At 44.9% G+C, this 13,997-nt stretch overlaps 1 protein-coding gene across 4 annotated transcripts in view; it reads right to left on the bottom strand.

Annotated features, from left to right (window-relative positions):
- Positions 1-13,997, bottom strand: part of LOC110531531 (A disintegrin and metalloproteinase with thrombospondin motifs 3) — a 125,475-nt gene that overhangs the window by 21,971 nt on the left and 89,507 nt on the right. For all 4 annotated transcript variants that reach the window (XM_036988538.1, XM_036988535.1, XM_036988526.1 and 1 more), the window contains exons 8-13: positions 13,531-13,674; positions 10,116-10,248; positions 9,093-9,206; positions 8,026-8,174; positions 4,705-4,877; positions 2,081-2,214 (exon numbers count right to left, since the gene is read on the bottom strand). In XM_036988538.1, the coding sequence (XP_036844433.1) occupies positions 2,081-2,214; positions 4,705-4,877; positions 8,026-8,174; positions 9,093-9,206; positions 10,116-10,248; positions 13,531-13,674 (847 nt within the window). The remainder of the gene's footprint in view (positions 1-2,080; positions 2,215-4,704; positions 4,878-8,025; positions 8,175-9,092; positions 9,207-10,115; positions 10,249-13,530; positions 13,675-13,997) is intronic.

Genomic DNA, 13,997 nt, shown 5'->3' with positions numbered 1-13,997 from the left:
GGCTGGGGGAGGCTCCTTCTAGGCTGTCTGACTTTTACACTGACTGAGATTAGGCTGGGGGAGGCTCAGTCTAGGCTGGGGAGGCTCCTTGTAGGCTGTCTGACTTTTACACTGACTGAGATTAGGCTGGGGGAGGCTCAGTCTAGGCTGGGGGAGGCTCCTTCTAGGCTGGGGGAGGCTCAGTCTAGGCTGGGGGAGGCTCCTTCTAGGCTGTCTGATTTTTACACTGACTGAGATTAGGCTGGGGGAGGCTCAGTCTATGCTGGGGGAGGCTCCTTCTAGGCTGGGGGAGGCTCAGTCTAGGCTGGGGGAGGCTCCTTCTAGGCTGTCTGATTTTTACACTGACTGAGATTAGGCTGGGGGAGGCTCCTTCTAGGCTGTCTGATTTTTACACTGACTGAGATTAGGCTGGGGGAGGCTCCTTCTAGGCTGTCTGATTTTTACACTGACTGAGATTAGGCTGGGGGAGGCTCAGTCTAGGCTGGGGGAGGCTCAGTCTAGGCTGGGGAGGCTCCTTCTAGGCTGTCTGATTTTTACACTGACTGAGATTAGGCTGGGGGAGGCTCAGTCTAGGCTGGGGGAGGCTCAGTCTAGGCTGGGGGAGGCTCCTTCTAGGCTGGGGGAGGCTCCTTCTAGGCTGTCTGACTTTTACACTGACTGAGATTAGGCTGGGGGAGGCTCAGTCTAGGCTGGGGGAGGCTCAGTCTAGGCTGGGGGAGGCTCCTTCTAGGCTGTCTGACTTGCAGTGAAACACTACTCTCCAGAATTCTGCTATAGAAGCGATACCAATCTATCCAAGACACAGATTGGTAAGGGAGACATAACATATGTTGAATCTGGCCCCTCAATCTACAAACGTTTTGGTCTGGTCTGGAAAATGCCAATGTCTGTTATGGTATCTAACCTCCAATCAAAGCATTAAGTAGACTTCATGGAAAGACAGAGGGGGAGAGAGAGAGAAACAGATAGACAGAGAGAGAGAGACAGAGAGACAGAGAGAGAGAGAGAGAGAGACAGAGAGAGAGAAACAGATAGACAGAGAGAGAGAGACAGAGAGACAGAGAGAGAGAGAGAGAGAGAGACAGAGAGACAGAGAGAGAGAAACAGAGAGAGAGAGAGACAGAGAGAGAGAAACAGATAGACAGAGAGAGAGAGACAGAGAGATAGAAACAGATAGACAGAGAGAGAGACAGAGAGACAGAGAGAGAGAGAGAGAGAAACAGAGAGAGAGAGAAACAGAGAGAGAGAGAGGCACTGAAGCCACTGTAGATATAGAGAGGTATAGATAGAGAGAGGTACAGATAGAGAGGTATAGATAGAGAGAGATACAGATAGAGAGAGGTACAGATAGAGAGGTATAGATAGAGAGAGGTATAGAGAGAGAGGTATAGATAGAGATGTATAGATAGAGAGGTATAGATAGAGAGGTATAGATAGAGAGGTCTATATAGAGAGGTATAGATAGAGAGGTACAGATAGAGAGGTATAGATAGAGAGGTACAGATAGAGAGGTATAGATAGAGAGGTATAGATAGGGGTATAGATAGAGAGAGGTACAGATAGAGAGAGGAACAGATAGAGAGGTATAGAGAGAGAGGTACAGATAGAGAGGTACAGATAGAGAGGTACAGGTAGAGAGGTATATATAAAGAGGTGTAGATAGAGAGGTACAGATAGAGAGAGGTACAGATAGAGAGAGTTATAGATAGAGGTATAGATAGAGAGGTACAGATAGATAGGTATAGATAGAGAGAGGTACAGATAGAGAGGTATAGATAGAGAGGTATAGATAGAGAGGTGTAGATAGAGGTATAGATAGTGAGGTTTAGATAGAGAGGTATAGATAGAGAGAGGTACAGATAGAGAGAGGTACAGATAGAGAGAGGTACAGAAAGAGAGGTATATATAGAGAGGTATAGATAGAGAGGTATAGATAGAGAGAGGTACAGATAGAGAGGTATAGATAGAGAGAGGTACAGATAGAGAGGTATAGATAGAGAGGTATAGATAGAGAGGTATAGATAGAGAGAGGTATATATAGAGAGCGGTATAGATAGAGAGATAGCTATACTGTACATACCAGACATTCCCCCCGGGTGCAGACACTGAAAGGGTCTGTGTAGCTGCACCGCGTCCCATCATGCATCACCTGGTTCATGACCACCACCTCACCGGTCTCTTTGGACTGACAGCTCAACTCACACTTGTGAGCCTCTACACGGGTGAAGATCAATCAATCAATCAAATGCATTTTATAAAGCCCTTTTTACATCAGCAGTTGTCACTAAGTGTTTTTCAGATACCCAGTCTAAGATACCAGAGAGAAAGTAATGCAGAGACAGAAGCACTGTGGCTAGTAAAACTCCCTAGAGGATACCCAGTCTAAGATACCAGAGAGAAAGCAACACAGAGGCACTGTGGCTAGTAAAACTCCCTAGAGGATACCCAGTCTAAGATACCAGAGAGAAAGTAATGCAGAGGCAGAAGCACTGTGGCTAGTAAAACTCCCTAGAGGATACCCAGTCTAAGATACCAGAGAGAAAGTAATGCAGAGGCACTGTGGCTAGTAAAACTCCCTAGAGGATACCCAGTCTAAGATACCAGAGAGAAAGCAACACAGAGGCACTGTGGCTAGTAAAACTCCCTAGAGGATACCCAGTCTAAGATACCAGAGAGAAAGTAATGCAGAAGCACTGTGGCTAGTAAAACTCCCTAGAGGATACCCAGTCTAAGATACCAGAGAGAAAGCAACACAGAGGCACTGTGGCTAGTAAAACTCCCTAGAGGATACCCAGTCTAAGATACCAGAGAGAAAGTAATGCAGAGGCAGAGGCACTGTGGCTAGTAAAACTCCCTAGAGGATACCCAGTCTAAGATACCAGAGAGAAAGTAATGCAGAGGCAGAAGTACTGTGGCTAGTAAAACTCCCTAGAGGATACCCAGTCTAAGATACCAGAGAGAAAGCAACACAGAGGCACTGTGGCTAGTAAAACTCCCTAGAGGATACCCAGTCTAAGATACCAGAGAGAAAGCAACGCAGAGGCACTGTGGCTAGTAAAACTCCCTAGAGGATACCCAGTCTAAGATACCAGAGAGAAAGTAACGCAGAGGCAGAAGCACTGTGGCTAGTAAAACTCCCTAGAGGATACCCAGTCTAAGATACCAGAGAGAAAGCAACACAGAGGCACTGTGGCTAGTAAAACTCCCTAGAGGATACCCAGTCTAAGATACCAGAGAGAAAGTAATGCAGAGGCAGAAGTACTGTGGCTAGTAAAACTCCCTAGAAGATACCCAGTCTAAGATACCAGAGAGAAAGCAACACAGAGGCACTGTGGCTAGTAAAACTCCCTAGAGGATACCCAGTCTAAGATACCAGAGAGAAAGCAACACAGAGGCACTGTGGCTAGTAAAACTCCCTAGAGGATACCCAGTCTAAGATACCAGAGAGAAAGTAACGCAGAGGCACTGTGGCTAGTAAAACTCCCTAGAGGATACCCAGTCTAAGATACCAGAGAGAAAGTAACGCAGAGGCACTGTGGCTAGTAAAACTCCCTAGAGGATACCCAGTCTAAGATACCAGAGAGAAAGCAACACAGAGGCACTGTGGCTAGTAAAACTCCCTAGAGGATACCCAGTCTAAGATACCAGAGAGAAAGTAATGCAGAAGCACTGTGGCTAGTAAAACTCCCTAGAGGATACCCAGTCTAAGATACCAGAGAGAAAGCAACACAGAGGCACTGTGGCTAGTAAAACTCCCTAGAGGATACCCAGTCTAAGATACCAGAGAGAAAGTAACGCAGAGGCACTGTGGCTAGTAAAACTCCCTAGAGGATACCCAGTCTAAGATACCAGAGAGAAAGTAATGCAGAGGCACTGTGGCTAGTAAAACTCCCTAGAGGATACCCAGTCTAAGATACCAGAGAGAAAGTAATGCAGAGACAGAAGCACTGTGGCTAGTAAAACTCCCTAGAGAATACCCAGTCTAAGATACCAGAGAGAAAGCAACACAGAGGCACTGTGGCTAGTAAAACTCCCTAGAGGATACCCAGTCTAAGATACCAGAGAGAGAGTAACGCAGAGGCACTGTGGCTAGTAAAACTCCCTAGAGGATACCCAGTCTAAGATACCAGAGAGAAAGCAACACAGAGGCAGAAGCACTGTGGCTAGTAAAACTCCCTAGAGGATACCCAGTCTAAGATACCAGAGAGAAAGCAACGCAGAGGCCGAAGCACTGTGGCTAGTAAAACTCCCTAGAGAATACCCAGTCTAAGATACCAGAGAGAAAGCAACACAGAGGCTGAAGCACTGTGGCTAGTAAAACTCCCTAGAGGATACCCAGTCTAAGATACCAGAGAGAAAGCAACACAGAGGCAGAAGTACTGTGGCTAGTAAAACTCCCTAGAGGATACCCAGTCTAAGATACCAGAGAGAAAGCAACGCAGAGGCAGAAGCACTGTGGCTAGTAAAACTCCCTAGAGGATACCCAGTCTAAGATACCAGAGAGAAAGCAACACAGAGGCACTGTGGCTAGTAAAACTCCCTAGAGAAAGAAATCAAAATGAACACATCCTTTAGTCCCGACTGAGTGAAGATAAACTAAATAAATGACAAGAGAAAGTTTGCATTGTATCTCTTCTGCCACCCCAAACCCCAAACTAAAAGGCATAGTGTTCCATTTGGGAAGCAGGCTGTGTTGTGTCCTACCATCTGGGTGTTCGTAAGGTAGCCAGGTGTGCTTGGTGTTCTTGTGATATTTGTTGCTCCTCTGGACACACTGTTGAGCGCGGAAGTCCTCGTAGGGTCCGACACACTCCTCCATGTTACACATCTGGTAATCGAAGGTGGACCCGGGGCAATCCCGACCGCCGTACGCAGGCCTGGAGACAGGGGGCGACAACACGGAAACAATAAACAAACAACCCAGTAATCAATACCTAGTGTGTATCCCAAATAGCACCCTATTCCCTATGGACCCAGGTCAAAAGTAGTGCAGTGAATAGAATGCAATTTGGGATACATCCCAGGAGGGCCTGTCGTTCAGGTTCAGTGATTAGTTTAATTTAACTGTAATGTGGATCAGGGTAGAACTGGACCTGTCGTCCAGGTTCAGTGATTAGTTTAATTTAACTGTAATGTGGATCAGGGTAGAACTGGGCCTGTCGTCCAGGTTCAGTGATTAGTTTAATTTAACTGTAATGTGGATCAGGGTAGAACTGGGCCTGTCGTCCAGGTTCAGTGATTAGTTTAATTTAACTGTAATGTGGATCAGGGTAGAACTGGGCCTGTCGTTCAGGTTCAGTGATTAGTTTAATTTAACTGTAATGTGGATCAGGGTAGAACTGGGCCTGTCGTTCAGGTTCAGTGATTAGTTTAATTTAACTGTAATGTGGATCAGGGTAGAACTGGGCCTGTCGTTCAGGTTCAGTGATTAGTTTAATTTAACTGTAATGTGGATCAGGGTAGAACTGGGCCTGTCGTCCAGGTTCAGTGATTAGTTCCATTTAACTGTAATGTGGATCAGGGTAGAACTGGGCCTGTCGTTCAGGTTCAGTGTTTAGTTCCATTTAACTGTAATGTGGATCAGGGTAGAACTGGGCCTGTCGTTCAGGTTCAGTGATTAGTTTAATTTAACTGTAATGTGGATCAGGGTAGAACTGGGCCTGTCGTCCAGGTTCAGCGATTAGTTTAATTTAACTGTAATGTGGATCAGGGTAGAACTGGGCCTGTCGTTCAGGTTCAGTGATTAGTTTAATTTAACTGTAATGTGGATCAGGGTAGAACTGGGCCTGTCGTCCAGGTTCAGTGATTAGTTTAATTTAACTGTAATGTGGATCAGGGTAGAACTGGGCCTGTCGTTCAGGATCAGTGATTAGTTTAATTTAACTGTAATGTGGATCAGGGTAGAACTGGGCCTGTCGTTCAGGTTCAGTGATTAGTTTAATTTAACTGTAATGTGGATCAGGGTAGAACTGGGCCTGTCGTTCAGGTTCAGTGATTAGTTTAATTTAACTGTAATGTGGATCAGGGTAGAACTGGGCCTGTCGTTCAGGTTCAGTGATCAGTTTAATTTAACTGTAATGTGGATCAGGGTAGAACTGGGCCTGTCGTTCAGGTTCAGTGATTAGTTTAATTTAACTGTAATGTGGATCAGGGTAGAACTGGGCCTGTCGTTCAGGTTCAGTGATCAGTTTAATTTAACTGTAATGTGGATCAGGGTAGAACTGGGCCTGTCGTTCAGGTTCAGTGATTAGTTTAATTTAACTGTAATGTGGATCAGGGTAGAACTGGGCCTGTCGTTCAGGTTCAGTGATCAGATCCATTTAACTGTAATGTGGATCAGGGTAGAACTGGGCCTGTCGTTCAGGTTCAGTGATTAGATCTATTTAACTGTAATGTGGATCAGGGTAGAACTGGGCCTGTCGTTCAGGTTCAGTGATCAGATCCATTTAACTGTAATGTGGATCAGGGTAGAACTGGGCCTGTCGTTCAGGTTCAGTGATTAGATCTATTTAACTGTAATGTGGATCAGGGTAGAACTGGGCCTGTCGTTCAGGTTCAGTGATTAGTTTAATTTAACTGTAATGTGGATCAGGGTAGAACTGGGCCTGTCGTTCAGGTTCAGTGATTAGATCTATTTAACTGTAATGTGGATCAGGGTAGAACTGGGCCTGTCGTTCAGGTTCAGTGATTAGATCTATTTAACTGTAATGTGGATCAGGGTAGAACTGGGCCTGTCGTTCAGGTTCAGTGATTAGTTTAATTTAACTGTAATGTGGATCAGGGTAGAACTGGGCCTGTCGTTCAGGTTCAGTGATTAGATCTATTTAACTGTAATGTGGATCAGGGTAGAACTGGGCCTGTCGTCCAGGTTCAGTGATTAGTTTAATTTAACTGTAATGTGGATCAGGGTAGAACTGGGCCTGTCGTTCAGGTTCAGTGATTAGATCTATTTAACTGTAATGTGGATCAGGGTAGAACTGGGCCTGTCGTTCAGGTTCAGTGATTAGATCTATTTAACTGTAATGTGGATCAGGGTAGAACTGGGCCTGTCGTTCAGGTTCAGTGATTAGATCTATTTAACTGTAATGTGGATCAGGGTAGAACTGGGCCTGTCGTTCAGGTTCAGTGATTAGTTCCATTTAACTAGATCTGAGATCGGAGTCTCTAGTCAGGGTCATGATGTAGTACACAGGGTTCATTATTATTTAGAGGACACGTACTCACATACAGTATACGCATAAAGTCACGCACACACACACACACACACACACACACACACACACACACACACACACACACACACACACACACACACACACACACACACACACACACACACACACACACACACACAAATATCCAAGGAAAGTTCAGCGTAAAGATTCACATGATCCCCCTCGGCTTTCCTTCAGACATCCTCTGACACGTCTCTGACTAAACAGGCAAAGTATCTGTCAACTACATGTCACATTATGTGTATGAGTCATATATTCTGTAGGTAGAAGTCCTAACAGGATGTAGGTAGAAGTCCTAACAGGATGTAGGTAGAAGTCCTAACAGGATGTAGGTAGAAGTCCTAACAGGATGTAGATAGAAGTCCTAACAGGATGTAGGTAGAAGTCCTAACAGGATGTAGGTACAAGTCCTAACAGGATGTAGGTAGAAGTTCTAACAGGATGTAGGTAGAAGTCCTAACAGGATGTAGGTAGAAGTCCTAACAGGATGTAGGTAGAAGTCCTAACAGGATGTAGGTAGAAGTCCTAACAGGATGTAGGTAGAAGTCTTAACAGGATGTAGGTAGAAGTCCTAACAGGATGTAGGTAGAAGTCCTAACAGGATGTAGGTAGAAGTCCTAACAGGATGTAGGTACAAGTCCTAACAGGATGTAGGTAGAAGTCCTAACAGGATGCAGAGGATAACGTCAGTGAGGAGACCTAAGAACCCACCTCGGAGCCAGATTAATACATCTCTACCCACACTACCCACAATGCCCTCCCCACCTGTTCCCCTGTGACAGACACTCACACAGGGTTGTTACAAGTTCTGCTCCGGGAGCGTACTCCACCTCCACAGGTTCTGGAGCAGGACCCAAACTTAGTCCAGGACCCCCAGTTACCGTCATGGCCCTGAGGCTGGTTAGAGGAGCGCCAGATACAGTGGCCCTTGAAGCACCACTAAACAGACAGGACACAGGAGAGTCAACAGGACATACAGTACATACAGTACACAGACTATCTGTCCATTTATCAGCCCTATTCTCATTAAAACCATGGCTAGAATGGAGCCCTGAATGGAGCCCATGTCAATGGTATATAACAACTCTATAAAGCGATGGCGGCTAAAGGAACATGGATAGAACACTGTTATGACCACCGTGACTCCATTAATCATGACTAGCCAATGAAATGCTAACTTCACGCTAATTACATGCTTAGTAGGTACATTCAAACTGTTCCTTCTGTTTATCCATTTGAACTATTGTGTACTTAAAAAAAAAAAACGTTTTATATATATTTTTTTCAGAAAGGAGACAGTGGAGTCAACAGTGCATACATGTATACAATATCTTTCCATTCGTTTTTATCCATTCGTTTTTATCCATTCGTTTTTATCCATTCGTTTTTATCCATTCGTTTTTATCCATTCGTTGGCTCCGTTAGCATTACAACCATGGCTAGAATGAGCCCTGAACATCTCCTGGGTCAGAGTTCACAACAACTGTTAGGCTTCGAGCAATCCTGGCTAAAGGAACATGGGTAGAACATGAGAGTGAACACTATTTGTCCGTGAAGTATGAATAGCTGATTAAATGCTCTTTAAATGTATGGGTTAGGTGCCACCTGTGTTACACAGCCATTGCAGTTGGACATCAGTACATGAGGGACATAGAACAAATATAAGCACCCACCAAAAATTATTGTAACATTCAAACGGGCCGATATGTTATTTCTAATATTAATTTAGTAAAATTTCTTCAAGTAATTGTGTACTTTTTGGAGAACTGTTTCTAAAGATGAAGTATGGCACTGTATATTATTAGGTGTATCTATTGTCATCAGAAATCCATGGTTTGTTTTCGAACCGTTTCCCACCTTCGACGGTGCACACTCCGTCCCATCCACCGGAGGACCCTTCTTGGTCTTACAAAAGTACTGGTTGTCAGGGTGACTACACCACAGCTGCTTGCAGGGATCGTAGGTCCGGAACTATAGGGGGGAGAGAGAGAGAGAGAGAGAGAGAGATAGAGACAGAGCGAGAGAGAGAGAGAGAGACAGAGAGAGACAGAGACAGAGAGAGACAGAGAGACAGAGACAGAGACAGAGAGACAGAGAGAGAGAGATAGAGAGAGAGAGAGAGAGAGAGACAGAGAGAGACAGAGAGAGACAGAGAGACAGAGACAGAGAGACAGAGAGAGACAGAGAGAGAGAAAGAGACAGAGACAGAGACAGAGACAGAGAGAGAGAGAGAGAGAGAGAGAGAGAGAGAGAGAGAGAGAGAGAGAGAGAGAGACAAAGAGAGAGCGAGAGAGAGAGAGAGAGAGAGAGAGATAGAGAGAGAGAGAGACAAAGAGAGAGACAAAGAGAGAGACAAAGAGAGAGAGAGTAGGGAAGAGGATGTCAGAGAGAAGAGGAGAGAGTAGGGAAAAGGAGATCAGAGAGAAGAGGAGAGAGAACGGAAGAGGTGGTCAGAGAGAGAGATGAGAGGTAGTTAGTGCATTTCCGTGGCCAGTCTACGGGTCATCTAGTCTCTTCCCAGAAGTCATGGCCCCTCTGCAATCTCAAACAGGGAAAAAGCTGCCCACTATCTAAGCATATGGACCAGGGGGATAATAAGGAGAACGCAGGACCCTGCTCCATCTAAGACTAACCTGTGTAATATTTGAATCCCATCCTCAGAAGATCAAAGTCCTGAGTGGTACTGAGTGCCCCATGCAGTCCTAAATATGCGTCCCAAATGGCAAGATATTCCCTGATGGGCCCTGGTAAAAAAGCAGTGCACTATATACGGAATAGGGTGCCATTCGGGACACACATTGACAGGCTGCCCCGTCACCAACGGTCACAATTGTTATTCTCAGATCTCAGGGGTCTAGCTAGCTGCTGGAGGGGACTTACAGCGGTGCACATCTTGTAGCCCACGCCGAAATCAAAACGACACTGCTCGTCCATGGAGTAGTTAATCCCAGGTAGCTCAGGAAGCTTGGGCCACTTGTGTTCAAAAGGGTTGTCCAGGAGACAGTCATAAGAGCTGGAGGGGGATAAAACACATCAGAACAGAGACAGTCATTAGAGATGGAGGGAGATAAGACACATCAGAACAGAGACAGTCATAAGAGCTGGAGGGAGATAAGACACATCAGAACAGAGACAGTCATTAGAGCTGGAGGGAGATAAGACACATCAGAACAGAGACAGTCATTAGAGATGGAGGGAGATAAGACACATCAGAACAGAGACAGTCATAAGAGCTGGAGGGAGATAAGACACATCAGAACAGAGACAGTCATTAGAGATGGAGGGAGATAAGACACATCAGAACAGAGACAGTCATAGGAGATGGAGGGAGATAAGACACATCAGAACAGAGACAGTCATAAGAGCTGGAGGGAGATAAGACACATCAGAACAGAGACAGTCATAGGAGATGGAGGGATAAGACACATCAGAACAGAGACAGTCATAAGAGCTGATCAAATTGATCAGAAATACAGTGTAGACATTGTTAATGTTGTAAATCACTATTGTAGCTGGAAACGGACAATTTTTTTAATGGAATATCTACATAGGCGTACAGAGGCCCATCATCAGCAACCATCACTCCTGTGTTCCAATGGCATGCTGTGTTAGCTCATACAAGTCTAGTTGATCATTAGAAAACCCTTTTGCAATTATGTTAGCACAGCTGGAAACTGTAGTGCTAATTAAAGAAGCAATAAAACTGGTCTTCTTTGGACTAGTTGAGTATCTGGAGCATCAGCATTTGTGGGTTCGATTACAGGCTGAAAATGGCCAGAAACAAATAACTTTCTTCTGAAACTCGTCAGTCTATTCTTGTTCTGAGAAATGAAGGCTATTCCATGCGAGAAATTGCCAAGAAACTGAAGATCTCGTACAATGCTGTGTACTACTCCCTTCACAGAACAGCACAAACGGGCTCTAACCAGAATAGAAAGAGTGTGAGGCCCCGGTGCACAACTGAGCAAGAGGACAAGTACATTAGTGTCTAGAAACAGATGCCTTACAAGTCCTCAGCTGGCAGCTTCATTAAATAGTACCCGCAAAACACCAATCTCAACGTCAACAGTGAAGAAACGACTCCGGGATGCTGGCCTTCTAGGCAGAACACCAGTCTCAACGTCAACAGTGAAGAGGCGACTCCGGGATGCTGGCCTTCTAGGCAGAACACCAGTCTCAACGTCAACAGTGAAGAGGCGACTCCGGGATGCTGGCCTTCTAGGCAGAACACCAGTCTCAACGTCAACAGTGAAGAGGCGACTCCGGGATGCTGGCCTTCTAGACAGAACACCAGTCTCAACGTCAACAGTGAAGAGGCGACTCCGGGATGCTGGCCTTCTAGGCAGAACACCAGTCTCAACGTCAACAGTGAAGAGGCGACTCCAGAGGCGACTCCGGGATGCTGGCCTTCTAGGCAGAGTTGCAAAGAAAAAGCCATATCTCGACCAATAAAAGGAAAAGATTAAGACACAGACACTGGACAGAGGAACTAGAAGGCCAGCATCCCGGAGTTTCCTCTTCACTGTTGACGTGATATAGGTCAGTGATACATGTCAGTGATAGGTCAGTGATACATGTCAGTGATAGGTCAGTGATACATGTCAGTGATAGGTCAGTGATACATGTCAGTTATAGGTCAGTGATACATGTCAGTGATATAGGTCAGTGATACATGTCAGTGATAGGTCAGTGATACATGTCAGTGATAGGTCAGTGATACATGTCAGTGATAGGTCAGTGATACATGTCAGTGATAGGTCAGTGATACATGTCAGTGATAGGTCAGTGATACATGTCTGTGATAGGTCAGTGATACATGTCAGTGATAGGTCAGTGATACATGTCAGTGATAGGTCAGTGATACATGTCAGTGATATAGGTCAGTGATACATGTCTGTGATAGGTCAGTGATACATGTCTGTTATATAGGTCAGTGATATAGGTCAGTGATATAGGTCAGTGATCTAGGTCAGTGATACATGTCAGTGATATAGGTCAGTGATACATGTCAGTGATACATGTCTGTGATAGGTCAGTGATACATGTCTGTTATATAGGTCAGTGATATAGGTCAGTGATCTAGGTCAGTGATACATGTCAGTGATAGGTCAGTGATAGGTCAGTGATACATGTCAGTGATAGGTCAGTGATATAGGTCAGTGATATATGTCAGTGATATAGGTCAGTGATACATGTCAGTGATAGGTCAGTGATAGGTCAGTGATATAGGTCAGTGATAGGTCAGTGATACATGTCAGTGATAGGTCAGTGATAGGTCAGTGGTATAGGTCAGTGATATAGGTCAGTGATATATGTCTGTGATACATGTCAGTGATATAGGTCAGTAATATAGGCCAGTGATATAGGTCAGTGATACATGTCAGTGATAGGTCCGTGATATATGTCTGTGATAGGTCAGTGATACATGTCTGTGATAGGTCAGTGATATATGTCTGTGATAGGTCAGTGATATATGTCTGTGATAGGTCAGTGATATATGTCTGTGATAGGTCAGTGATACATGTCTGTGATAGGTCAGTGATACATGTCTGTGATAGGTCAGTGATATATGTCTGTGATAGGTCAGCGATACATGTCTGTGATAGGCCAGTGATATAGGTCAGTGATACATGTCAGTGATAGGTCCGTGATATATGTCTGTGATAGGTCAGCGATACATGTCTGTGATAGGTCAGTGATATTTGTCTGTGCTACATGTCTGTGATAGGTCAGCGATACATGTCTGTGATAGGTCAGTGATACATGTCTGTGATAGGTCAGTGATACATGTCTGTGACAGGTCAGTGATATATGTCTGTGATAGGTCAGTGATACATGTCAGTGATAGGTCAGTGATATATGTCTGTGATAGGTCAGTGATACATGTCTGTGATAGGTCAGTGATACATGTCAGTGATATAGGTCAGTGATATATGTCTGTGATAGGTCAGTGATACATGTCAGTGATAGGTCAGTGATATATGTCTGTGATAGGTCAGTGATACATGTCTGTGATAGGTCAGTGATACATGTCAGTGATATATGTCAGTGATATGTCAGTGATCTAGGTCAGTGATATAGGTCAGTGAAAGGTCAGTGATAGCTCAGTGATATATGTCAGTGAAAGGTCAGTGATAGGTCAGTGGTATATGTCAGTTATAGGTCAGTGATATAGGTCAGTGATACATGTCAGTGATGTCAGTGTTATGTCAGTGACCAGGATTCCTGGAAAAGCTGTGAACTCTGGGAAAGTTGTCAGAACCCTAGTCAGTGGTACGGTGAAGGCTGCACCTACTGGATGTATCGGTTCAGTTCCTGTTTACTGCAGCGTGACCAGTGGTAGCGATGGAAGGCCGCTTGGACCAGCGGTGCCATGATGCTCCCCATGCTGGTCTCGTCAGAACAACGATTCCCCTGTCCGTCATGTTCCATACCTAACCTGTTGAAATGGTACCTTAGTTATTGATGAGCAAAACACAGTATTACGCTCAAACACAAAGCCAGTCTCAAATGGCTCTCTATTCCCTAAATAGGGCACTACTGTTGACTCTCTATTCCCTAAATAGGGCACTACTGTTGACTCTCTATTCCCTATATAGGGCACTACTGTTGACTCTCTATTCCCTATATAGGGCACTACTGTTGACTCTATTTCCTATATAGGGCACTACTGTTGACTCTATTTCCTATATAGGGCACTACTGTTGACTCTGTTGACACGCAGCTCTTTGCTTGTATTCCTTTTAGTTTCTTCAAGCTATG

The sequence above is a fragment of the Oncorhynchus mykiss genome, chromosome 1 (genome assembly GCF_013265735.2).
Source record: "Oncorhynchus mykiss isolate Arlee chromosome 1, USDA_OmykA_1.1, whole genome shotgun sequence".
NCBI lineage: Eukaryota > Metazoa > Chordata > Actinopteri > Salmoniformes > Salmonidae > Oncorhynchus > Oncorhynchus mykiss.
This window is presented reverse-complemented; position numbering and strand designations above follow the sequence as displayed.